Source organism: Colobus angolensis, unplaced genomic scaffold, assembly GCF_000951035.1.
Source record: "Colobus angolensis palliatus isolate OR3802 unplaced genomic scaffold, Cang.pa_1.0 Scaffold556, whole genome shotgun sequence".
Taxonomy (NCBI): Eukaryota; Metazoa; Chordata; class Mammalia; order Primates; family Cercopithecidae; genus Colobus; species Colobus angolensis.
In genome coordinates this window covers 228951-253840 of record NW_012119110.1, presented here as the reverse complement: position 1 = coordinate 253840, position 24890 = coordinate 228951, and the positions used below count along the sequence as shown (strand labels likewise).

At 52.5% G+C, this 24890-nt stretch overlaps 1 protein-coding gene across 1 annotated transcript; it reads right to left on the bottom strand.

Annotated features, from left to right (window-relative positions):
• Nucleotides 1–539: 539 nt before the first annotated feature.
• Nucleotides 540–21951, bottom strand: LOC105525745. The gene is given in 14 exon segments (XM_011961486.1): nucleotides 540–668; nucleotides 3985–4138; nucleotides 4588–4761; nucleotides 6990–7092; nucleotides 8905–9219; nucleotides 11605–11659; nucleotides 11661–11706; nucleotides 11847–11966; nucleotides 12269–12309; nucleotides 12537–12565; nucleotides 12568–12601; nucleotides 12822–12893; nucleotides 14485–14846; nucleotides 21633–21951. Coding segments are annotated over 14 exon segments (1953 nt in total).
• Between the last annotated feature and the right edge of the window lie 2939 nt (nucleotides 21952–24890).

Here is a 24890-nt window from a genome sequence, read left to right as displayed (position 1 = left end):
TTTCCCAGCACCATTTATTAAATAGGGAATCCTTTCCCCATTTCTTGTTTCTCTCAGGTTTATCAAAGATCAGACAGCTGTAGATGTGTGGTATTTTTTTTTGAGACAGGGTCATGCTCTGTTGCACAGGCTGGAGAGCAGTGGTGAGATCATGGCTCACTGCAACCTCTGCCTCCTGGGTTCATGTGATCATTGTGCTTCAGCCCCCCTAGAAGCTGGAATTACAGGCATGTGCCACCACACTCGCTAATTTTTGTATTTTTAGTAGGGCTGCAATCCCTGTGTGTCTCTGGGCCAGCAGGCTCTTCCCTTCTCTGAACCTCGGTGTTCCCCTTCTAGAGAATGGGTAGAATTTCCTTCAGACAATACTTGTTCATATATTGGGGCCACAGAGAGGAATGAGGCATAGAGCTTTAGCAAGGAGCTGGACAGAGGTGAGAAGCAGTCAAGATTAGAGGGATGAGAGGTTCCTGTCACCTCCCTGATTGTCCAGGACCTCACTGAGTCCTCACATGCATGACAAGATCTGTCCCACCAAATCAGGGGCAAAAACCCTCAGCTCTGCCCCAGTGCCGGGGCTGCAAGAAGCCCAAATCTCCTCTTGGGGCCTCCTGATAGGATGACTTCTGCAAGCTCGTGTCATCCAAACAGGGAGAGTCGTTCCACACCTGTTAGGAGAGCACTGGGTCAAATCAGTTCCCTCTAGCTATGCACAGCCCGCAGCTGCTCTCCAAGAACCCCTCACCCAGAGAAGGTGCTAGTGCCGCCCCACCCCCCCACCATAGCCTCCTGGGGTTGTGGTCAGGGGTGTCCTCCTTTGGGCTCTGTCCTCGCATCCCCTCCTACACAACTACTCTCCCTGCCAGCAGCCCCAGAGACCAGATTGGTTTGGGCATCCACCTCCACAGGCCTGGACTCTCCTACTCCCCAGAAAGTCAGCTCCCAGCAGACAGGCAGCATTTCCTCTTCATTCCTCAACACAGAGGGCCCATCACAACCCCCTCAGCAGATCGTAGAGCTCCCCATGTGTCCTCTTAAAGAGGTTTCACCACTGATGGTCACAAGCCGCACCTCCTCCCAGGGAGTGAATTTTCTCATGTCTCCCACCAGAGCAGGGACAAAATAAAACATAAAAGCAGCATCTGTTGAATTATCAGCAACATTTCCTACTAGGATCAACTCTCGGAGTGAGCAGTATATTCCATTAGATGGATTAGTGCAGAGGTTAGCAAGCGTTTTCTGTAAAGGGCCAGATGGAAACTCTGTAAGGCTCTGCAGGCCACTGGGTCTCCGTCACCACCTACTCAAACCCTCCCCTGCAGAAAGAAAGCAGCCCTAGACAACATGTCAACAAATGAGTGTGGCCACATTCCCAGAAAACTTTCTTTATGGACGTGGAAGTTTGCATGTCACGTACTTCTCATGTGTCACAGATACTATTCTACTTTCCATAATTTCAACCATTTAAACATGTAAAAGCCATTCTTAGCTTATGGGTCACACAAAAACAGGCAGCAAGAAATTTGGCCTTTAGACTAGTGGTGGTGGCTGACCCCTGGATGGAGCATGAGAGCTTGGGTATGCGTCCCACCCCGGGGCTTCCAGGAGAGTGGGCACAGGCTCATGTCACCTCCACACCCATTGCTCCAGGTGAGGAGGCAGAGCTGGTGCTGTATGAAGTTTGGCTGCAGATTCTGGGCCAGCCCTACCCCAAGGCCTTGGAGGACAAAACCAGCCCTGAGTTCTGGGCACTTCAGGGGCAGCTGATGAGATGGGTGCAGTGGCGGGATAAAGTTGGGGTTTGGGGAAGAGGCCTCAGGAGGACGGGGGATGACTGACAAGGCTTTGGTAGAGCTGTGGCCCTCTTCATCATCTCCTGACCCCCCTGTTGACCCTCATCCTCAGACCTCTGCAGAACTTTGACCAAGTGGTGGTGGAGGAATTCTGGTGGGTCCGGGGTGGCCCTGGGTGACTGAGGGCTCAGAACAGGTTCTGCATTTGAGGGAAGGAGGTTGGAAGAAATGACCTCCCTTAGGCCCTCAGGCTGCCCAGCCCCCTGAAGTGGGATGATCCTCCCAGTCGGCTGGAACCACTGACTGCCAGAGTGGGTGCCACCTTCTTCAGGGTGGCGCCAGCCCAGGCTCTCATGTGGGACTGTGTGTGCCAGGGTCTGCACACCCTGGGGGAGGCAGAGGGCCTCTTGGTAGAGATGGTCATCCCAGGCCTCAGTCAGTACCGCCTTTCCTCTGAAGGCCCCCTCCCTCTGTCCACCTGCTTCCTCCCTCAGGCTCACTGCCTCTGCATGCCCTGATCTGAAACCTGCCTGCCCTCCTTATGGAGCCCTCCACGGTGTTCCTAGCCCAAACTCGCTGGTCCCACAGCACCTTCTGGGCCCAGATTCTGCCTTCTCAGAAGTCTGGGAGGCAGGATTTCGCCTGGCCATAGCCTTCTTGCTCTGCTCTAGGCACTCCTAGCCCCAAAGCCTCCAGCCCCGCTGGACGCCTTCATCTGCAGCTGTGCTGTGGCTCTCCCTATCCTGGGCCTCCTGCTCGTCACAGTTGCCCTTGTCCTGGTGAGTGTCTGGCTGGGCTCGGGCTCCTTCCTGAGGGGCAGGCTGAGCCTTTCATGTCTTGAGCCTTTGAGCCAAACTAAGGGGTTAGCAGGCCCCTTTATACCCATGATTCCCTCACCTAAGCCCAGCATCTCCTCATCCTCCAGCTGGGACTGTGGGGTTTGTGGCCAGGGGGTTGGGCGTGATTCCAGTGTGCCCGCCCTTCTTGTCAAGGTGTTCAAGTGGAGGGCCTCCCATGGGGTGTTCAGCCTGGTGGGGTAGAAGAACACAGTGTGGTACAGAGGACCCTCTCCAGACAGGTAAGTGGAGGGCGGTTCTCCCTGACTCCCCCCACCAGGTGTTTGTTTCGGGTGGGGTCCACCCCCACTGTCAAGGACTTCTGCAAACACTCCCCAGGGGCTGTTGTTGGCAGCGCCTGGGTGGTGCAGTCAATGTGCCAGAAAAGTTCCCCACTACTGTGGGCAGTGGCCTAGGCAGTCAAGCAGACTCCCCCAAGCAGGCACCACCTACCCCTAGCCTGTTCCCAGCTGCCTCCCACCAACCCTAGAAATGATGCTGGGGGCCAACAGAGACTGAACTTAAGAGCACAGGAGGCCAGGAGACCAGGGACAAAGAACAGGAGGTGTGGGGAGGGAATCTTCCTTCCTCCAAGTCCCACTGCATGAGGGCCAGACAGTGGCACCTCCAGGTCCTGGAACAACATGTGTGGACATAACTCAGTTTCCCCTTTGTCTTGTGGCCTTTCTTCTCCCTCCCCCGGGCCCTGGTGGATGTGGGAGGAGACGCTGCACCATCCTGGGTGCACTCAGACTCATTCCTCACTCCTGGCCTTCACTCCCTTTCCTCCACACACAGATGACCCCTCATGCTGCTTATCTCTCTGCTGAAACCCAAACTCCAAACCTCTCCTCTCCCTGCCTTCACCTTGCCCCATGGCTTCCACAGACAATGCCTCAACCCTGAGGAATGAATACGGAGTTCCAACACCACTGACTTTCCCAGGAACTCAGAGCCAGAGAGGGCCAGGGACCAGCCCGGGGTCACACAGCCAGGGGCCTGGCTGCTACACAGTGAATCAGAGCCACTGGGTGTGGGGAGTCTTCCAGGGCAGGTATGGGGCCACTGGGGCAAGGTAAGGCAGGTTTCCAGGGCAGAGACTGAGGCCAACCCCTGCAGCCCCACTGCAGGGGGGAACAGCAGGATAGACAAGGGTCTTAACTTAGAAAGCCCCATCAGCTCCTGTGCCCATCAGGACACCATTGATGTTTGGCAGTGGTGGAACCCAGGAATGGTCTTTGAACCCACAATCTGGAATGGGGAGTGAAGGACAGTCCTGGCACAAAGGCTCCCCTACTAGCAGGGAGTGGGCAGGCCCAGTAAGGGGACCCCAGGAGCCCAGACCATGAGCTTACCTGGCCAAAGAGAGCAGAAAGCACCGAGACATCAAAGAGGGTGGGTAGAAAGACAATCACATCATGGTTGACTATGGCCAGCACCAGGTTCCTCTGTATTTCTGGAACACACAGGTCTCTCCTTCCTATCCCTGAAGCACACCTGCCGCCAGCCCTACACCCTGAAGACCAGCCTAATAGATGCATTTGTCCTGGGTCAGCCCTGCTGTCCAAGCAACTGCAATTTCTCACTAGAGAGCCAAGGCAGGGCAGGGTGTAGGAGGGGTCCCTGGAAGATGCTCCCTGGAATGCCCTGATGCCTAAAACATTCCCCGTTGGGCCTTCTCAGGGAGGGAGGGTTATGGCAGCCTGTTCTCTCCAGCCACCTCCATCACCACAGGAGACCTTACAGGCATCACGGGGGAGCATTGGCCCACTATAGCCAGGACCAGCATGGACGCAGCCCTGGGGCTGAGGGGCTAAGTGGGCTCTGGGAGATCGTCACTCTCTCTTCAAGCTTTGGTCTTCTGGCCCTCTACAAGCCAGGCTGTTTCAGGCCTTGCACAGAGACAGAGTTCAAACACAGCTGGTGAGCACAGCGTGCTTTAGAGATGGGGTACATACCTGGGTGTGAGGGCTAGGTACCAGGGAATGGAGGCCGTGGGGCTAGTGTGGCCTGTCTGGAGGTGGCACAATGGGACCTGCACCAAATGAGGAGGGTCTACCTGGAAGAGTGGACCAGTCAGATGGCCACCAAGCTGGATGGTCACCACCAGAGCCTGCAGGACAGCAGAGGGGCTGGGAAGGGACAGAGGACAGCTGAGGGACAGGGAACGTGGGTTCCTCCATACAGACATGTGAGTCTTCCCTAAGTGGGTGTTCCCTGTGTGGGTGAGAGGGCATTCAAGACACACCTCCAGCCCACCTCAAACCATCTCAGGAGGCCACCACCAACTCACACAGGCAAGTTGCATTGTCACAGTGACCCCAGAAAAGCACAGCCCTATCCTTCAGATGAATAAACAGAGGGAGAGGTGCATCTCACAACCAGGAGCTAGGACTCAGACCCAGGTCCAGCTGCAGTGCTGCCTCGATGGCTCCACCTGCACCTCCTCCCTGACTCAGTTCCTGCTAACAAGTGAGCACTTGAGTATGGGTGAAATAGGTGCTATTATCCCCGTCCAGCTGCTGGGGAAAGAGAAGCAAAGCACAGATGACTTGCCCAAGGCCAAAGTGACAGGGCTGGCTCAACCTCACCCGTCTTGGCCAACAGATCCCCATGGTAGAAGCTTTACTATGATCCAAACCTGGAGGGTGCAACTCCTTCCAATGTCCCACCCAAGGCACAGAGCATGCAGCCCCACATTTGGGGAGGTGACAGTGTGGGGAGGTGACAGTGTGGGAAACAATCTGGCTAGGCAAAGTCCTCATGGAGCCCAGTGTTCCCTAGGGCCAGGAGAGCACTGGAGAACACCCTTACACCCATTGGAAACCTGGAATCCACACCTGCAGGAGATCAGGAGACGGGTTCAGCCTCCGATGCACCTGCAGCAAGGTGAAACAGGCACAGGTAGGTGCCCTGCTTCCAACCAGCCTCAGGTGGGCAGGAAGCAGATCTCCTGCCTGACCTTTCTCTCCTGCCTCCCCCAAGCAGAGGAGAAGGGTCAGCCACCCATCAGGCCATTGCCCAAATTGAAGCCACGGAAGCACACTCCCAGGCGAGTGTGACCCCTGACTACCCCAAGTCTGGCCCAAGGCAGTCCTGTCTCTGGTGCAGAGCTTGTAGACAGGAGATGTGATGTCCCCAAGTTGCTCTATAAACCTGTTATTGAGGATAATCAAGGAAACAGGCAAGAGAATCTGGCAGGAACGAGGGGGACCAGGGGCAGGCAAAAGTCAGGGCCCAGGCCTGGCCCCTGAAAGGATGGTGGATGAGGGGCCAGCCACGGTGAAGGGGAATGGATGGCCATGGGGTGAGTGGCCAGGGCTGCTAACTCCTGCAGCCCCTGCAGAATGTCTGCCCAGGCCTGGCTCTTCACTCAACCTTCTGCCTGGAGCCACAGGTGCCTTGACACTGGTCTCACATAGGGATGGTGGTAGGAAAGGCACTTGTGGCCACATGTGGGCACCTAAGCATGGGACAGAGGAGTATCATGCCCCAAAGAGACCATAGAGGCCCAAAACTTAAGCAGATGTGACACCCTTGCTTGTGTCACCCAGGATCAATAAACCCCCTTGTCCTGGGTCACATCAATTAAGTCAGTGCCTACCCTGACCCTGCAGCTGCAGCTCAGTCTGGTTGAGACTCACAAAGAGACGTTAGTGCTGGGCAGGGGGCCTGGCCCAGCCTGCAATGTCCAGCAAATCTGTGGGCTGGACAAGAATCTCTGAAGATTAGTCCAGGACAAGGACAGCTGTGTCTGGGCAGGGAGTGAGGGCAAGGTCCAGGGGCAGGAGGCCTGAGGACCTTTACCTAGTTAGGGTGCCAGGTCAGGACGTGCAGAAGAGAAGGTGGCATGGCATCATTGTGTCGGAGGCCAGGCTATAAACCTAGGGGCCGCCTTGTCAAGCCTAAACCATGTTGCAGCCCAGATGCCATCCTTCAAATGTGAGGCTGGGCTGGGAGATTCCCCAGACCCCTCATCCCTCCTGCCCCAAGCCAGTTCCCATCCCTCACCAGAAGGAAAGGGAACTCTTCTATGGGGCACAGCATGCCAAGTTCTCTATCACCTGGGGGAACAGGCAGGGGGAAGGGGGTGCTGCAGCTGGGTGGGAAAGAACCCACATCCCACTCTGTCTCTACTTGACAAGTGACCTCAGACAAGCTGCTTTCTTTGCCTGGAGCCAAGGAGAGAGAGTCACAGGGGAAGGACCTGGTTTAGAGGGCTCCACCCTGGAGCCCAGAGCTACCCACAGAGAAAACCCCCCATCCTCCTGGTTCTGCTCCCAGCTCACGCTGCTGGGATAACATCCTCCCCATCAGAGAGGCTGTGGGAGGCAGAGGCTGACCCTGCTCCTTCAGGCACCTCAGTGGGTTTGGGTCCACCTTCATCATGATCAGGGAGTGGGTCCCTGGGATCACAAAAGTGAGGGGCAGCTTCTCGGGCTCCAGGTGCTCCAAGGCAGACCCTGCAGAGCACCAGAGATAGAAGGGCATTGGGGAGGCCAGGCGTGGTGGTTTCAACACTTTGAAAGGCTGAGGTGGGTGGATCATGAGGTAAGGAGATTGAGACCATCCTGGCTAACACGGTGAAACCCCATCTCTACTAAAACTACAAAAATGAGCCAGGCGTGGTGGCATGCACCTGTAGTCCCAGCTACTTGGGAGGCTGAGGCAGGAGAATCACTTGAACCCAGGAGGCAGAAGTTGAACAGGGCTAGGACCTGAGCTCTGCCTGGCCATGATGACTCTGAGCCAGGTAACCCTATGTCTCAGTCTGTCACTCTGTGTCACGGGGGATGTCAGCATTGCCTTTGGAGTCAAAGTAGATAAGCCAGGGTAACCAGAGTTCCCAATAGGGACAAAGACCAGAGGATGAAGGGGTCGGGCCTGTCCTGGAAGGTCAGTCTGGACAAGGAGCTGTGTGATGCTGGGGCAGCTGAGGGCCTGCCCTTCAGGTTATAGGCATCTGGATGTTTGGGTCATGGTGGGAGATCCCTCACGAATGGCTTAGTGTCCTCCCCATGGTAATGAATGAGTTTCGGTTTTTTTGTTTTTTTGAGCCCAGAGTCTCGCTCATAGCCCAGGTTGGAGTACAGTGGCACCATCTCAGCTCACGTCAACCTCCACCTCCCGGGTTCAAGTGACTCAATGAGTGAGTTTTCTATGAGTTCACAGGAGAGCTGGTTGTTTAAAAGAGCCTGATGCTTCCTCTCTCTTGCTTCCTCTCTCACCATGCGACATGCCTGCTCCATCTTTGCCTCCCGCCAGGAGTAAAGGCTTCCTGAGGCTTCACCAGAAACCTAGCAGATGCTTGCACAGCCTGCAGAACTGTGAGGCAAATAAACCTCTTTTATAAGTTACCCAGTCTCAAGGCCAGGAGTGGTGGCTCACACCTGTAATCCCATCACTTTGTGAGACCAAGGCAGGTGAATCACTTGTCAGGAGTTCAAGACCAGTCTGGTCAACCTCGTGAAACTCTGTCTCTACTAAAAATACAAAAGTATTCAGGTATGGTGGTGCATGCCTGTAATCCAAGCTACTTGGGAGGCTGAGGCATGAAAACTGTTTGAACCTGGGAGGCAGAGGTTGCAGTGAGCCGAGATCATGCCATTGCCCTCTAGTCTGGGCCACAAGAGCAAAACTCCATCTCAAAATCCTGTCTCTACTAAAGATACAATTAGCCAAACATGGTGGTACATGGCTGTAGTTCCAGCTACTCGGGAGGCTGAGGCAGGATAATAGCCTGAACTCAGGAGGCGGAGGTTGCAGTGACCTAGATCGTGCCACTGTACTCCAGCCTGGGTGACAGAGCTAGACTTCATCTCAAAAATAAATAACCCAGTCTCAGTTATTCCTCTAGAGCAATGCAAAGTGGACTCATACAGCCTCTGTGCTTGGTGTCCACTGGACCTGACACTCAGGGAAGGGCTGGTCTTGACTCTACCATTAACAACCAGATTATGACAGAGTTGGTACCCTGTTCTGCTTCAGTTTGTCCTCTCTCAGCTGAGCAGAACAGGGATAATTGCTTCTTATGTGGGCCACAGGACAAAACAAAGCCCTGAGTCCCACAGGAAGGTAGGTGGGCTATGTCCAAGGGAAGACAGACCTGGGGCAGTATTTTATGTCCCCGGGGTGGCAGAGGGACATGGAGATGCCTCCTTTGAGGACAAGGGAGAAGGGAAGATAAGCAGAGAGGTGCCAGACACCTGCCTCATCCCCACCTCCCCTACCCCACACCAGGCCCATTCCCACTTAGCCCCCAACTCAGGCTGTACCGTTCTCCTTACGGTCAACATGACTTCCTGGCCAAGCTGACAGAAGCTGACAGCTTGGATTCATTAGGGACAGCATGTAGTGTAGGTGATGTGCAGGACGGAATTGGAGAGGGGACACGGGATCCGTGTTGTCAGGTCTGGGGCTGCCAACATCGTACCTGCCCTGGCTGTGGAGAGACCATCCTGGTCCATCCTGCCTGATGTGGCCTCTAATTCTAAGGTCTCTGAGTTCCAGGCCAGGACTGGAGCCAGACTCCCCTTGGGGACAGGGGACATAGCCCACATAGACATCACTTGTGCTTTGCGCAAAGCCAGCTGGACAAATGAATGGGAGGGGCCCTGCTTGAGAGTAAAACTGGGCCTGCACTACTCAGACCTGCCTCTATGACAGGACAGTCCCATCCTTCCACTCAGACTCCTGTGCTGGAAACCTACCCAGCCAGGGAGTGGGGAAGGGGTGGCCTGCAGTCTCCCTTGAGTCTGGAGCCCCTTCCACCCAAGTGAGCTCCATAAAAAAAGATGCAGAAACATCAAGTCCTCCTCCCAGCTGCTGGCTGCTTCCTGGTGTAGCCTCCAGGACCCTGAATGAGTCAAGATGAGACTGCCAGCAGCTGGGGGCAGGGGGAAAGCTGGGTCCCCAGGGTGGATGCCTAGCAGGAACACACAGGCATGGCAAGTGATGGGCCCTCAGGGCTGAGCCCCTTCTGCCCAGGGGGCCTTGGTGACACACCTGCTGCTGAGTTTAGCCCAAGGAGTCAGGGCCTGGTGCCATGTAGCCTCTCTGCTTATGGAGACAGTCCTGGGATCGTTACTCCCCTGCCCAGGGCTCAAGTATCCAGACTGTGGAAGGGCCAGCAGTTGGAAAGAAGGAGGCTGTGGGTATGGGTCCCCTAGCAATCAGGGTCCTTGGTGGTCAAAGCCCTTATGAGGGGGATGAGGAGGAAGGGAGACTGAGCTGTACCCCCCACCTCGAGATCTGTGGTACCAGGCTCCAGAAGGATCCCTAGGGGGAGACCAGCATGACAGGAACCACTACCGATACCTTTGGGCACCTACTCTGCAGGGCTGGGCCAGCCGGAGTATTAGGACCCACATCAAAGGGGTGGACCAGGCACCACAAGGAATGAGGCTTCATTTGGTAGAGCTGTGACCCTCTTCCTCCTCTCCTGACCCTCCAGCTGACCCTTGTCCTCAGACCTCTGCAGAACTTTGATCAAGTGGTGGTGGAAAATTCCGGTGGCTCCAGGGTGGCTCTGGGTGACCCAGGGCTCAGACCAGCGTTCTGGGGTTGAGGGCAGGAGGCTGGAAGAGATGATCTCCCCTAGTCCCCCAAGGCTGCCCAGGCCCCTGAAGTCTGTGATAATCCTCCCACTGTCCGCCAGAATGGGTGCCACCTTCTGGGCGGTGCCAGCCCGGGCCCTCATGTGGGACTGTGCATGCCAGGGTCTGCACACCCTGGGGGAGGCAGGCCCCCTCCCTCTGTCCATCTGCCTCCTCCCTTGGGCTCGCTGCCTCCACATGCCCTGAGCTGAAGCCTGCCTCCCCTACTCATGGAGCCCTCCAAGGTGCTCCTAGCCCCAGCTCTCTGTTCCTGCGGCACTTTCTGGGCCCAGATTCTGCCTTCTCAGAAGTCGGGGAAGCAAGGTCCCACCTGGTTATAGCCTTCCTGCTCTGCTCTAGGCACTCCTAGCCCTAAAGTCTCCAGCCTGCTGGATGCCTTCATCTCCAGCTATGCTGTGGCTTTCCTCATCTTGGGTCTCCTGCTCATCACAGTTCTGGTGAGTGTCTGGCTGGGCCTAGGCTCCTTCCTGAGGAGCAGGCCTTGAGCCTTTGAGTTAAGCTGAGGGGTGAGCCGGCCCCATTTACACCCCTGATTTCCCCACCCAAGCCCAGCGTCTCCTCATCCTCCAGCTGGGACCGTGGGGTTTGGGGCCAGGGGTGTGGGCCTGATCCCAGTGTGCTCGCCCTTCTTGTCAAGGTGCTAAACTGGAGAGCGTGCCTTGGGTGCTGACTTTCCCAGGAACTCAGAGCCAGAGAGGGTCAGGCACCAGCCCAATGTCACACAGCCAGGGGCTTCTTCCCTCCTAGACCCCAAGGACTGGACTTGCAGGGCTGGGACAGAGGTGGGGTGGGGGAAAGCAATGCCTTGTCAACCCACGCAGGGAGCCCCACTACCACCCCCAAGGTGCATAAAGTCAAATACCCCTGCTCCCACGTCCATGCCCACTCAGGGCCCTGCTTCAAATGCCTGGCACTCACATCGGCCTCCCGCAGTCCATGCCACAGGTATCAGTCTTGTTTAGAGGGGAAAATGTTGTCCAAAAGCTTCCCCTAGCACACACAGCTAGACCACAAAGAGGTCTTAGGTGCAGCTGAGGGGTCCACAGTCTCTGCTGCCCCTTCTGCCACTTGTGGTGCCAGGGACCACGCTTTGGAGAGGGAGAAATGAGAATGAGCTAGGTGCTCACACATGGGGCACAGCGGACTAGGGAAGGGTCAGCCAGGAGGAAAGGGCAAGGTCTGATCCTGTGTGTACACATCACAGAGCCCGTGGAGTCAGGAGACCCAGGGCCAGGTCCCAGCTCTGCGGCTGCTTGGTATATGACCATGGTTAAGTCGTCTCCCTGGAATCTCCATGCTCGTTGCATGCTGCATGCCTCCTCTAGAATGAGCCCGGACCGTGGCTGGCCTCATACTTACTGCGTAGGCTGCAGACACACAAGTGCTTCTGCAAGGGGCTTTGCTTCTCCTCGTTAACAGTGGCATAGGCTGGCCACATGCCCGGGGGGTAGAATGGAGCAGCTCTGGAGGTAGCAGGTGGGGGCTAGTCTTGGACTCCTGGCCCAGACAAGGCAGGGTACACCTCAGGGTCACAGGGCCTGGCCCGCTCTCTAGCAGCCCTTGGCCCACAGGCTGCCCAGCTGCCCCCTCACAACCCATACCTTTGGGCAGCCCCCAGCTGCTGCAGTTCACTGTCCAAGGATTTGCCATCGACACTGTGCTTGGCCTCACTGGAGAGGATGAAACTCAGCACTGCCACTGTGGCCTTCACATCGCCTGACACTGAGGGATCCGTGGGTGGGGCAGGGGGTGTCACTGTGGCCCCAGCCACCTCCCTGTTGCCCTATTAACTTCAGCTCAAAGCCCACAGGCCTCCTGGAGCCACAGGCATGGTTACTGCTCCAACAGGAGCTGGCGAAGGACAGGAAGGTGAGACTGTCAATGTCTTTCTTTTCCTCATGCTCCTCCACTAGGAAAGGCAGGTTAAGGATATTGCTGGGAGGGGTTGGGGGGAGCCTCTGTACCAAGCACCAGGCTGAGGTCACAGGGTTGCCTGGGGCCTGTGGACTCAGCAGGTTACTCATCAAACTTGGCGTTAGCCGTGAACATCAGGATCTTTTCATACTATGGAGAAAGGAGGCCTTTAGGGGTTGCCAGACCCAGGTTCACCAGCCCCTCATCCACAGCCTAGCTCCTGTGATAAGGACCAGACAGGCTGGAAAGACAAGTATGGGAGGTGCCCAGAGAGGTTAAGAGACTGGGTCACCCATCTCCCTGGGCCTAGTGCAGAGCTTCAGAGTACTGGGGGTCATAAGGTCATGGGACAACGGGGTGCTGGGTCTTGTACTCACATCAATCCCCTGTCCCAGTAGCTCTTTAGTACCTGGCTGTAGAGCAGCTGCAACTTCACAGATGACTGGAAGGGAAGTCCTTACATCAGCCAGACTGGCAAACTTCACCCCTCCTTCCTGGGGACTGGCTCAGAGCAGGCCAGCCACTGATCAAGGTCACAAGGCATGGTAGCACAGGCTGAGAGCACTGAGGCCCTAACCGCAGAGAAACCTCACCATCCTCTACATCCACAATCCCCAGCCCAACGCCCCTCCTCCACCCAGACTAGACCCTGTGCACTCAACCATCTTGGCCAGTGTGCTGATCTCTGCCAGGACCCAGTTGGGACAGTCCAGATCACCACAGAACCAGAACTTCTGCAAGGGAGGGAGGCAGGGAATCAGGCTGGAGGGAAGGCTGAGGTGCGGCCAGGATCCGTGTGTCTCCCACACTGCTGTCCAGCAGGGACCCCTGGTCCCCATCATAGATGGATACCCTCTGGTCACTTGTTCTCCCCTATCACCAGGTTGCTGAGTGAACTTTCTCCCTGACCCACCCTGCCACCAAACCCTGCTCTGAGGTCTACTCCAGGCATTCATCTGCTCAGCAAACATCAATTGAGTGCCTTCTCTGTGTTAGTTCCCACTCTACGTGCTGGGGATACAGCAGGGGATAAAACAAAGTCCTCTGCCTCACACCTCTCTCCTCTCTTCCCCACACCCACACAACTCCAGCCACTTAGGCTTCCCTGCTGCTGCTGCTCAGGGACACCAGCCTTGCTCCCCCCTCCATGCCTGCTGCACTCTCTGCGTGACTTGCTTATCCTTTATTTCATTCCACTCTGACAAGTGACACCCCGACAGACCAGCACCTCTTTTTTTTTTTAAGATGGAGTCTCGCCCTGTTGCCCAGGCTGGAGTGCAATGGTGCAATCTTGACTCACTACAACCTCTGCCTCCTGGGTTCAAGCAATTCTCCTGTCTGAACCTCCCAAGTAGCTGGGACTACAGGAATGCGCCACCACATCCGGCTTTTTAAATTTTTAGTAGTGACAGGGTTTCACCACGTTGGCCATGCTGATCTCGAACTCCTGACCTCAGGTCATCTGCACACTTTGGCCTCCCAAAACATTGGGATTACGGGCATGAGCCATTCCATCCTGGTAAGCTGGCCCTTCTTGATCATACTTCCTAAAATAGCCCTTCACACAAGGAAATTTTGGGGGCCAGTGGATATGTTCATTATCTTGATTGTGGTAATTCAAGAGCCAGGAAGATTTGGTCTTTATTTGCCCAGCCTCATCTTCCCTAACCTCCAGATAATACTCTCCCAGCTATGGGAAATGCATTCATTCCTGGGGAGCCATGCTCTCTCTCACCTGAAGTTTCTACACATGCTGTTCCGTTTGAAGACACATGCCTCCCACCCTTGCCTCCCAAACCCTGGTACACAAACTGTACTTCAGCCAGCCAGCTCCTGCCATCTGCCTTTAAGGTTGATGGCATCCTCAAGTTGCCCCCTTAGCACCACACACAAGGTGCAGTTAACTTAACTATGACTGCCAATTAAGCCTCCGATTGCCCCTTCCCACGGCAGCTCAAGTCCTCCCAGTGCCTAGCACCCTTCATGGTATACACTAGGCGCTTAGAACGGATGGATGGATGGAGGGATGGATGGATGGATGGATAAGTTGCAACCCCAAAACTACTACTTTCTGGCTCTGGAAAGATTGGAGGTGCTTCCTAACAGTGTGCAAGAGTGAGCCTGATTCTAAGCACTTTCTTCTACAAATCCCACAGCAGGGCTGGGGAAGTGGGTGCCCTTGGGAGGTCCTCTTGGGGCTGGGGAAGATCTGAAAGGACTCCCAGCTCCAGAGAAGCTCCACTTCCTGCCCCGGGAGGCAGGAGCCCCTCCTTCCGCCAGGGAAGCATGGGGACTCTAAGCCTGGCAGGCCTGCTTTTGTCTTACCCGCCCCCTACTACCCCCGCCCCCGTCTCCGGAGCAGGGTGCTGGTGGACTTTTCTCTACCAGACCCACAGCCCTCACGCCCGCACACACTGTGTTTGCGGAGAGGCCAGTGCTGACAATCTCCCCCCGCGTTTCCGGAGCCACTGGCGCCCCCGAATTCCCGCTCCAGCAGCCCACGCCTCGCTTCACTCCTGGTGTCTCCTCATGGCCCCAGGAAGCCAGGGCTGGGGAATTTCTTTTTCTGACTAACGGCCTCTGGGAGGGCGGGAGCTGTTCCAGTGAGGTTGAGAGTGGACCGCCGCCCACTGGAAGTGCCTGGGCGAAATGCTGGAGTCTCCTTCTCCTTTTCCCAGAATCCTTCCCTGGAAAAAACCAGCGCCAACCACCAGTTTAACTGACAGTGGAGGTTATTTGTTTAACTTAAGGGAGTAGGATCCCGGGAGCCATGGGGATTCAGGTCATTGCCATGTTTTCCACTGTTAAGCGAACAGCATTATACACAGCTGCGGGCTGTGGCAAAAGACATTTTAAAAACTTTGAAATATACTACACATACAGAAAATTGTACCTATTATTAATATAAAGCTTAATAAGTTTTCGTCAACTGTGGACCTCATATAACCAGCACCCAGATAAGGAAATAACCTTCTTCAAGTACATTGGTATTTTATTTCATTTTGATGAATCGTCTAGGTGCCTAGCAAAAAGGGCTGTCATAATTAACATGCTCAGGAAAACTCCTTACAGCTTCAACATCAATAGGTGCTTATCTTAAATTTTGCCAGTCTGATGGGGGGAAAGAATCGGTTGCTTAGATTGCAGTAGTAGTCTGCTTACTGGTAGCTTTGAGCTAATGGGTAGTCTAGAACAACTAAGTTTCTGACATTGACTTCAAGAGGCAAAAACGAAAAGACAAAACAGCAACAAAAATACATTAGAGAATAGACTAATAACCAAAGAAGAAACTGAATATAGTCATCTCTTAGTAACCCCAGGATACTGGTTCCAGGAACCCAGAGATACCAAATTTCACAGATGCTCAAGTCCCTGAGTGTATGTGTATATACATATATATATATATATATATATATATATATATGGCATAGTATTTGCATATAACCTGTACACATCCTTCCATATACTTTAAATCAGCTCTGGATTACTATAATACCTAATACAATGTAAATGCTTTGTAAATACCTGTTATCAAGTATTTATAAATTTTTGTTTTTTATTGTTTTACTTTTTCCAATTATTTTTGATGCACAGTTGGTTAAATCCAAGGATCCAGAACCTTAGGATACAGAGGGCTGACTGTAGTTTGAGCTCTCCCCTCAGTTCCATACCTATGCCATGCACCAGGTGCAGCTGGTTTTATTGTTGCAGCCTTTGAAGTTTTCAAAAGACAGAGCTCATGACAAGTATACTACTCTATAGAATAGAAAGAAATGGAAAGTGTCCCAATTCATGGTAAAATTGAGCTCATTTCTGAAGAGTTCTTTTACAAATCATAAGCACTAGCCTGTTGAAAACAACAGTATGTCAAGTTACTAGACTATCCTATACCATGTCAAAGAAAAATTTTAAGAACATAAGAACCTGTAATCATAGCACTTTGGGAGGCCAAGGCCTGTGGATTGCTGGAGCCCAGGAGTTCTGGACCAGCTTGGGCAACATAGGGAGACTCCAGTCTTTACAAAAAATTAGCCACTTGTGCTGGTATACACACGTCTTCCCAGCTACCTAAGAGGCTGAGGTCAGAGGATCTCTTGAGCCTGGGAGGTGGAGGCTGCAGTGAACCATAATGGTGCCATTGTACTCCATCCAGCCTGAGTAACAGAAGGAGATCATCTCAAAAAAAAAAAAAAAAAAAAAAAAGGCTGGGCACAGTGGCTCATGCCTGTAATCCTAGCACTTCGGGAGGCCAAGGCAGGCAGATCACCTGAGGTCAGGAGTTGGAGGCTAGCCTGGCCAACATGGCAAAACCTGTCTCTACTAGCACCACTGCATTCCAGCCTGGGCAACAGAGTGAGACTCCATAAAAAAAAAATAAAAAAAATAAGAATGGCTCAATTTTTATCCTATCAATAGCTTAAAGGAGAGAAAAATGGATAGATTTGGAAAACCATTTTTTATTTAAAAAGAGAAAATTAGGAACAGATGAAAACTGTCTTAAGAGTATTTGAAAAACAAAACAGCAAATTTAACATCAGACAGACAAAATATTTAAATTGAGAAATAAAGTTAAAAAGTGGGTGGTATGCCCTTTTAATATCATACTGGAGCATTGTTTCATAGATACTTGTTTTACTATTAGGAATGATTTGATTATTTAGAGCTATGGTTCTCACACATTAGAGTGCATCATAATCACCTGCAAGGCTTGTGATACTGGCTGCTGGGCCCCACACCAGAGTTTCTAACTCAGTAGGACTGAGGTGGGGCCTGAGCATTGCATGTCTATGTTCCAGGAGACGCCGATGCTTCCAATGTGAGATCATGCTTTGAAAACCACTAGTGTGGGGAAATATACTACAGAATGTGTTATGAATATACTTGAGAATATGTATATAAGTTAACTAAACAGATTTCTGTCCAGTAGAAAAAATAACTCCCAAAGGTGACAGTTTTATTTCCTTGTACTTTTTTTTTTTTTTTTTACAGAATCTTGCTGTGTCGCCCAGGCTGGAGTGCAGTGGCATGATCTCGGCTCACTGCAGCCTCTGCCTCCCAGGTTCAAGCAATTCCACTGCCTAAGCCTCTTGAGTAGCTGGGACTTGAGTAGCAGGCGCCTGCCACCCTACCTGGCTAATTTTTGTATTTTTAGTAGAGACAGGGTTTCACCATGTTGGCCAGGCTGATCTTAAACTCCTGACCTCAGGTGATCTGCCTGCCTTGGCCTCCCAAAGTGCTGGGATTACAGGTGTGAGCCACCATGGTGTGAGCCACCATGCCTGACCTCCCTATAGGATATTAACAAGTTTTGTCTCTTATCTCAGGATGCATTTCAGAATGGTCTTCCTGGAGCACTACTGTGCTGTCTCTCAAAACACTCCTTGAACTAGCTTTACCGTGTTGCTGACTCCCTTGTAATTTAAAGAAAATATCTTATACATATTCCTTCATTATTTGTATGAAAGTCAAGCATTTCATATTGTGAAAATTATACTTCAGGCTGGGTGCAGTGGCACACACCTGCAATCCTAGCACTTCGGGAGGCCGAAGTGGCAGGATCACTTGAGGCCAGGAGTTTGACACCAGCCTGGCCAACATGTCAAATCCCATGTGTACTAAAAAAACCAAAAAAATCAAAATTAGCCGGGTGTGGTTGCACACACCTGTAGTTCCAGCTACTTGGGAGGCTGAGGCACAAGAACTGTTTGAACCCGGGAGACAGAGGTTGCTATCAGCTGAGATCATGCCACCGCACTCCAGCCAGAGCCAGAGCTAGACTCTGTCTCAAAGAAAAAACAAAGGAAAGAAAGAAAATTATACTTTGATACAGTATGCTAATATAAAGGATATGATATAGTTTGGCTGTGTGTCCCCATTCAGATCTCATCTTGAATTGCAATAATCCCCGTGTGTCAAGGGTGGGACTAGGTCAAGATAACTGAATCATGGGGGCGGTTTCTCCCATGCTGTTCTCATCATAGTCAGTTCTCACGAGATCTGATGGTTTTATAACAGGTTTTCCCCTTCGCTCAGCTCTCCTCTCTCCTGCTGCCCTGTGAAGAGGTGTCTTCTGCCATAATTGTAAGTTGTCTGAGGACTCCCCAGCCATGCAGAACTGTGAGTCAATTAAACATCTTTTCTTTATAAATTACCCAGTTTTGGGTGTTTCTTCATAGCAGCATGAGAATGGACTAATACAGTGTACTAATAACAGCCCAGACAGTAGTATACAGGTACTACTATACTTTGATGCTAGAGGGATTCCCATTAAGCTCAGGAGCAGTATGTGCTATCATTACCATGATCCAACATTGTTCCAGAGGTTTTTAGGTCAGCAGTTCTCAACTGGAGGTGATTTTGCCCCCCCCTGGGGACAGTTGGCAAGATCTGAAATCATTTTAGCTGTCACACTGAGGAGTGCTACTGGCATGTAGCAGGCGGAGGCTGGAGATGCTGCTAAACATCTGCAAGGCACAAACAGCTCCATAACAAAGAATTATCCAGCCCAAAACGTCAATAGTGCTGGTGCTGAGAAACCCTCGTCTAGACAAATAAAACATGGGAAATCTATTAACATAAATGTGGGAAAATAATAAACTATTATTTGCCAATGGTAGTCTAGGAGGTCCCAAAGAAGCACCTGAAGAACAGATTTTGTAGGGGCTGTATGGTGTCTCATGCCTGTAAACCCAGTGTATTGTGAGGTTGCATTGGGTGGATCTCTTGAGGCCTGGAGTTGAAGAGCAGCCTGGGCAACATAGTGAGACTGCATCTCTACCAAAAATTTTAAAATTAGCCAGGTGTGGTGGTGCGCTCTGAGAGTCCCAGCTGCTGAGGTGGGAGTATCACTTGAGCCCAGAAGCAGCTGTGATCATGCCACTGTACTCAAAAAACCTTTTTTTAGAGACAAGGTTTTTCTCTGTTACAGATGGGGTCTTGCTATGTTGCCCAGGCTGGTCTCGAACTTCTGACCTCAAGCAGTCTTTCTGCCTCAGATTACAGGCATGAGCCACTGCCCCTGGCCTCAAAAAAAAAAAAAAATTAAAAAATACATTACAGGGTGTTATGTGGCCTGTTGTAAGATGTTGGAAAACAGTTGTGCATGTGACCCCGCTGTAACCAGTTATAAAAGTATCAGGATCATTAAGAAATATACTGGGTCTGGGTTTCCCAAGATTTGGTTCCTGCTGAAAGAATGAGATAGACCGTTTCTTCCACCCCTCCTCACCTCCCTGCAAGAACCAGGATTGTGCATTTTGAAGGAGAGGCTCTTACTTCTGGCAGGCCACAGGGGGCATGCAGAGTCTTTCTGCCAGTGTTTTTTGGGCACTCGGATAAAGACCCCCTGTCCAGGCCTTTGCTTAGGATATTTGGCCCATGGAGGAATAAGGCTGGAATCACCTGGGAGGTACAGAAGCTTTCACTGGAAGGAGGGGTGACCTGAACTCCAGGTTCTGCGCCTACACTTTGTTCCCATGTAGTACCCTGTTAGTGGTGACTGGGGCCTGGAAGTCAGGGGCCTTGGTGACCAAGTGTTGGGTGGACAGAAGGAGCTGAGGGAGGTGAGGGGCATCTCTCCAGCACCACCCCCTACCCCATCCCCAAATCAATGCCCTCTGTCGGCTCAGACACAGCCCCGGCCAGCAGCAGTGTGGGTCAGGAACAGCGAATGCACTCAGCACGGATCTGTTCCATAGTCTCAACCTCACTTCATCTCAGGTTGGGGTGAGTGAGTCCCCACAGCACTGATATGATGTCCTGTCAGCTGAGAACATTCAGCTTGATTTAGAAAGATAAGGTGGGACATCTCTTGGGCATGGCGTGTGGAGCAGTACCATCCCTCTGTGGCAGCGAGCCAAGCAATAAACCAGAATGTGCAAAACCTGTGTCCCAGAATCACCATTCCTGGAGGAAAAGCCTATATTGTCAAGATGCCCACTCCTAAATTAACCCAGACATTCCATCCAGCGTCAAAAAACTAGTAGAACTTTGACATTAATACACTAACCCTCAGGTCTATACAGAAATGTGTAAGAATAACCACAGGCTATAACGTGTGGTCATTGAGAGAGAGGAGCCCATCAGAACAAATGGAACCAAGTCCAGACACATGTCTGTCTAGGTGCAAGATGTCAGGCTGTGTATCAGCCAGGGAAGCAGACCACGAGGAGATATTTATTAAGATTTAAAACCAGGCTCCATAGAGCTCGGGCCTGTAATTCCAGCACTTTGGGAGGCTGAGGTGGGAGGATCACTTGAGCCCAGGAGTTTGAGGCAGCAGTAAGCTGTGATCGTGCCACTGCATTCCAGCCTGGATGACAGAGCAAAACCCCATATGAAAAAAAAAAAAAAAAAAGTGCTCAGATGCACCCTTACATGAAGCCACCTTTGCACAGCTTCCAAGACTGGTGAGGCCTCACTCAGGACCATGAGGACCAGCCGTAGCTCAGTTTCCACCGCCTGAGTGACACAGAGTCTTCAGTCTCTGTTGGGTCTTAGATCCCCCATTCAAGCCCCTTGTGCCCAAGCTCTGCCTCATTATGGCCTCCTCTTCCACCTTCCAAAAGGGAACCCTGCTCATGCTCTCCAGCCCACAGAAGTGCCTGCGTCTCCAGGAAGCCCAACTTGCTGACTCTGGGCTCTATGTAGGAGAGCTGGGCAGGCTGGATCCCACCACTGAGTTCAGTCTCGGGGGTCTCCACCCATGCTAGGCTTCCACTGATGGGACATTAAGTGGCCTGGGGGTCCTTTACATCCACACAAGAGCCACATGGTGACCAGGAATGGGGTTCTGAGAGGTTAAATGACTTGCCCAGGGCCCCAGAACTGGCTAGAATTCCTGCACTGCCACATCCAAGGCCGCGTTTGGGCCTCCCACTCAGTGGCCGAGACACACCTCTGCATCTACCAGGCTGGGAAACACATGTCTGCTGCAGCTTCCTCCCAGTGACTTATAGCAGCTGCAGATTTCTGGGGGGCCTTCTACAGGGCCCACTGCAACAGGGAGCATAGAACTCTTACAGAGCCCTGCATTCTCTCTCCTCCCCTTCAGCTCTGAACTCATATACTAGCTGGTCTGATGTAAGGACAGGTCTTGGTGAGGGAGTTGAGGCTCTGGTCAGTAGCCCAGGCCTTCAGGAATCAGGTGACGTCAATCTGGAGAGGAGGTGCCTGCTGTGGGAAACAAGCATGGACCAGGGTCCTGGCCCCCTGCAGGGGCAGCCCCTCTTCCTTCCCAGGGTTTTCTGAGGATCTGAAGGCATCTGAGGTAAAGTGCAGTGTTCAGCTGTGTCCTGCGGTCCAGGAAAGCCAAAGAGAAGATGCTCTTCCTGTTGTCCACCAGGCATTCTGGCAGAGAATAGCCTCAGCCCACCCCAGCCCAACACAAGATCCCAGGGACTGATCCACCTGTAAGAGGCAGCATGAGACTGCCCCCATTGTCCCCAGAGAGTCCCCTCAGTCATGGGTTCAACCAGGGTGCAGGTGGGCCCTGCAGGCTGGTTCAGAGTGAGTGTGGCTGTCCATTGGTCCTCTGAAGAGCCTCAGGGTCTTGTGGCAGCTGGCGTGTGTCTGGGCTTGGAAGTAGAGGATGTCCTCCAGCCAGAGAGCAGGGGATACTTGTTCTGCATTCCACTCCTCTGCAAGGACAGGGACCCCAGGCTCTGGGCACCCCAGATCTGCCTGCCCTACCCACAGCCTACCACCATTTGGCCCAGGCAAGTCGTCTTGGCTCCCACAGAGGGAACCACCCTTCCCACCTCCTGATGTTTGCCCATACCTGTCAAGTTCCATTCTGGAAAAACCCTCCACATCCTTGGGAAGGCACCTCCTCCTTGACTCCTTTCCAGAGCTATCGCCCCCACTTTCATTTTCTACCTATCATTCAATGCAGAGACCAGCTACTTCCCTGGGCCAGGGCTGCTCTGGAGGCAGAGAGGTTGTGACCAGGCCGTGGGGTGTAGCAAAGCACCAGGTATAGACAGGGCTCTCCAGGCACACCTCGGCAGAGAGGTCACAGGCCCACAGGTGAATGCCCCTCCTTCTGGCCCCACCTACCTCACAGGCACAAAGCGGGAGGCTTCACAAGGAGGTTGAGGTAAACAGGGGAGCCTGGGTCACCTCTGTCTGATCTCCTGCCCTCCTGGAAGAAAGCCAGAGGTTGGAGCTGGGAGGTGTCGAGAGCCCTGGCCCAGACCTGGTTTCACTGATGAGGCTCAGGGAGGGGCTGGGTCAGCCCAAGTCACTGAGTCCATAAGGGACGGTCCTGATCATAACCCAGGACCCTAGAGCTAGCTGAGGTCCCATCCCTTTCCCACGTAGACCAAGGTAGGGGCATGAACTGGCTTCTGGCTTCTAAGGTTGAGGCCCAGCACACCTCTCCCTCCCCTTGCCTGCAGCTGTTGTCACATATCAAGAGTGAGTTATTCCTTGAGGGCCTGGAGGCACAGCTTCTTGGGCTGGACCAGGTGGCCAATCCAAACAAGTCCCTGTGTGTCCCCACCACCCTGGCCTTCTCACGCCACGCAGCACGTGGGGGCACCAGGATATCCTGGGCGATATCAGGGACGAGCCCTCCCTGAGACTCCCACAGCAGTACTGCTGCCCCCAGACCTGCTACAAGCCCTGTGTCCGTCCAGTCTTTGAGAACCTGGCCCCTCACACATAACCTGGGCCACTCCTCACACCTGGCTTTCCCGTGAAAAGTGGAACTGGTTCCACCTGGGCCAGTTGGAGAAGGGCCTCAGGAAATTACCATTTTGGGAATTTGTTCCAATCATTCATGCATTTATTCACCAAATACCCACTGTACACTCTTCTGCACCACGCTGGGTTGATGGCCAAGCGGAACACATGTCCCAAGGAGTTTTCCTCTCTTTAGAGACAGACAGGCGGACTCTCACACCATGAGGTGCCCTCTGGGCTAGGGGGTACCCAGGGCTGGATGCAGGGCAGGGCCTTGCCCACAGGAGGTCCTGGTGGGTATGGACGTGGAGGCCACCATGGGGTAAAGGTGTCCAGACAGAGGACCTAACATGTGCCTAGGCCCAGGGTGTGACCTGGGGCAGGTGCGGGGCTGCTCTATCTGGAAGGCCTCCTGACTCTGCCAATGATAGGCTGTGGCTGGATCAGTCTTCATGTCGATTTTTAACATTTAATATGTGTTGATGATGTAACTAAACATCATTGTGATAAAAATCATGAAATACAGAAAAGTTGAAAACACAAAAAACCGGTAGACCCCTTCTCTCCCTAAATAACTGCTTCAACAGTATTTTCTGACTTTTTTTCCTACGTAACTGCAGCTGTAAACATATGCTGCACAAGATAGTATCCTTTGCCATATTCTGTTTTGGAGCTGGATTTTTCAGTCAGCAGTGAATAGAGGCAGGCTTTAAACGGGCCAGGAATTGTGCAGACCCTGGGAAAGGAGACTGACCATGTTGCTGGGTGACCTTGGGCAAGTCTTGCCCTCCTCAGAGCTTGAATTCTCTCAGTCCAATAAAGGGCTGGAAGGGTACGTAGGACTACATCAGCACATCCCAAACTCAGAACTGCCACGTGGAGCCGCGTGAGCTGTCACTGCACAGCCCCAGGGTCAGGACCATTCTTGTCATAGCCTCTGTGAGTGGGGCGCCTGCCCAAAAGTGTGGTGTGCGAGCCTGGGGCCCACAAGAGGATTTTAGGCAATATACAGATGCATTTATTTTTACCATTACCTTCTATTTGTAGTAAATGAGAACGATGCTCACCAGGAGGTCTCACCTCCTGCCTCACTTCCCGAATAGCTGAAATCATAGGCTCACGCCACCATGCCTGGATATTATTGTATTTTTTGTAGAGACGGAGTTTCACCATGTTGCTCAGGCTCGTCTTGAACTCTTGGGCTCAAGCAATTCACCTGCTTTGGTCTCCCAAAGCAAGTTTCCTCTTTAAACACATTTACTTAGGTTTTAAATATGAGTTGACTTAAAGCACATGAATAGATCTTTAACACCAACCACTGGGAAAATGCAAATTAAAACCACAGTAAGATATCACTAAATACTTATTATAACAGCTCCAATCAAACATAGTGGTAATAGCAAATATTGGTGAGGATGTAGACAAAACTCACTCTCTCATACATCACTGGTGGGAATATAAAATGGTACAGACACTCTAGAAAATAGTTTGGCAGCTTCTTTAATTAAACATACACCTTACTATATGACCCAGCAATTGCTTCTGGGCATTTGTACCAGAAAATAAAACTGATGTCTGCACAAAAACTCACACATGATTGTTCATGGCAGATTTATTTGTAATAGCCCCAAACTGGGAACAACCAAACACCCCCTATAGGTGAATGGTTAAGCAAACTGCTACATCCATTCTATGAAATACTATTCAACAATAAAAAGGGTGCCAGGCCCGGTGGCTCATGCCTGTAGACTCAGCCCTTTGGGAGGTCAAGCTAGGTGGATTGCCTGAGGTCAGGAGATCGAGATCAGCCTGGCCAACATGGTGTAACCCCATCTCTACTAAAAATACAAAAAAATTAGCTGGATATGGTGGCGGGCACCTGTAATCCCAGCTGCACAAGAGGCTGGGGCAGGAGAATTGCTTGAACTTGGGAGGCAGAGGTTGCAGTGAGCTGAGATTGTGCCATTATACTGGGTAACAACAGCAAAACTTCATCTTAAAAAAAAAAAAGAGGAGGGGCGGAGCAAGATGGCCGAATAGGAACAGCT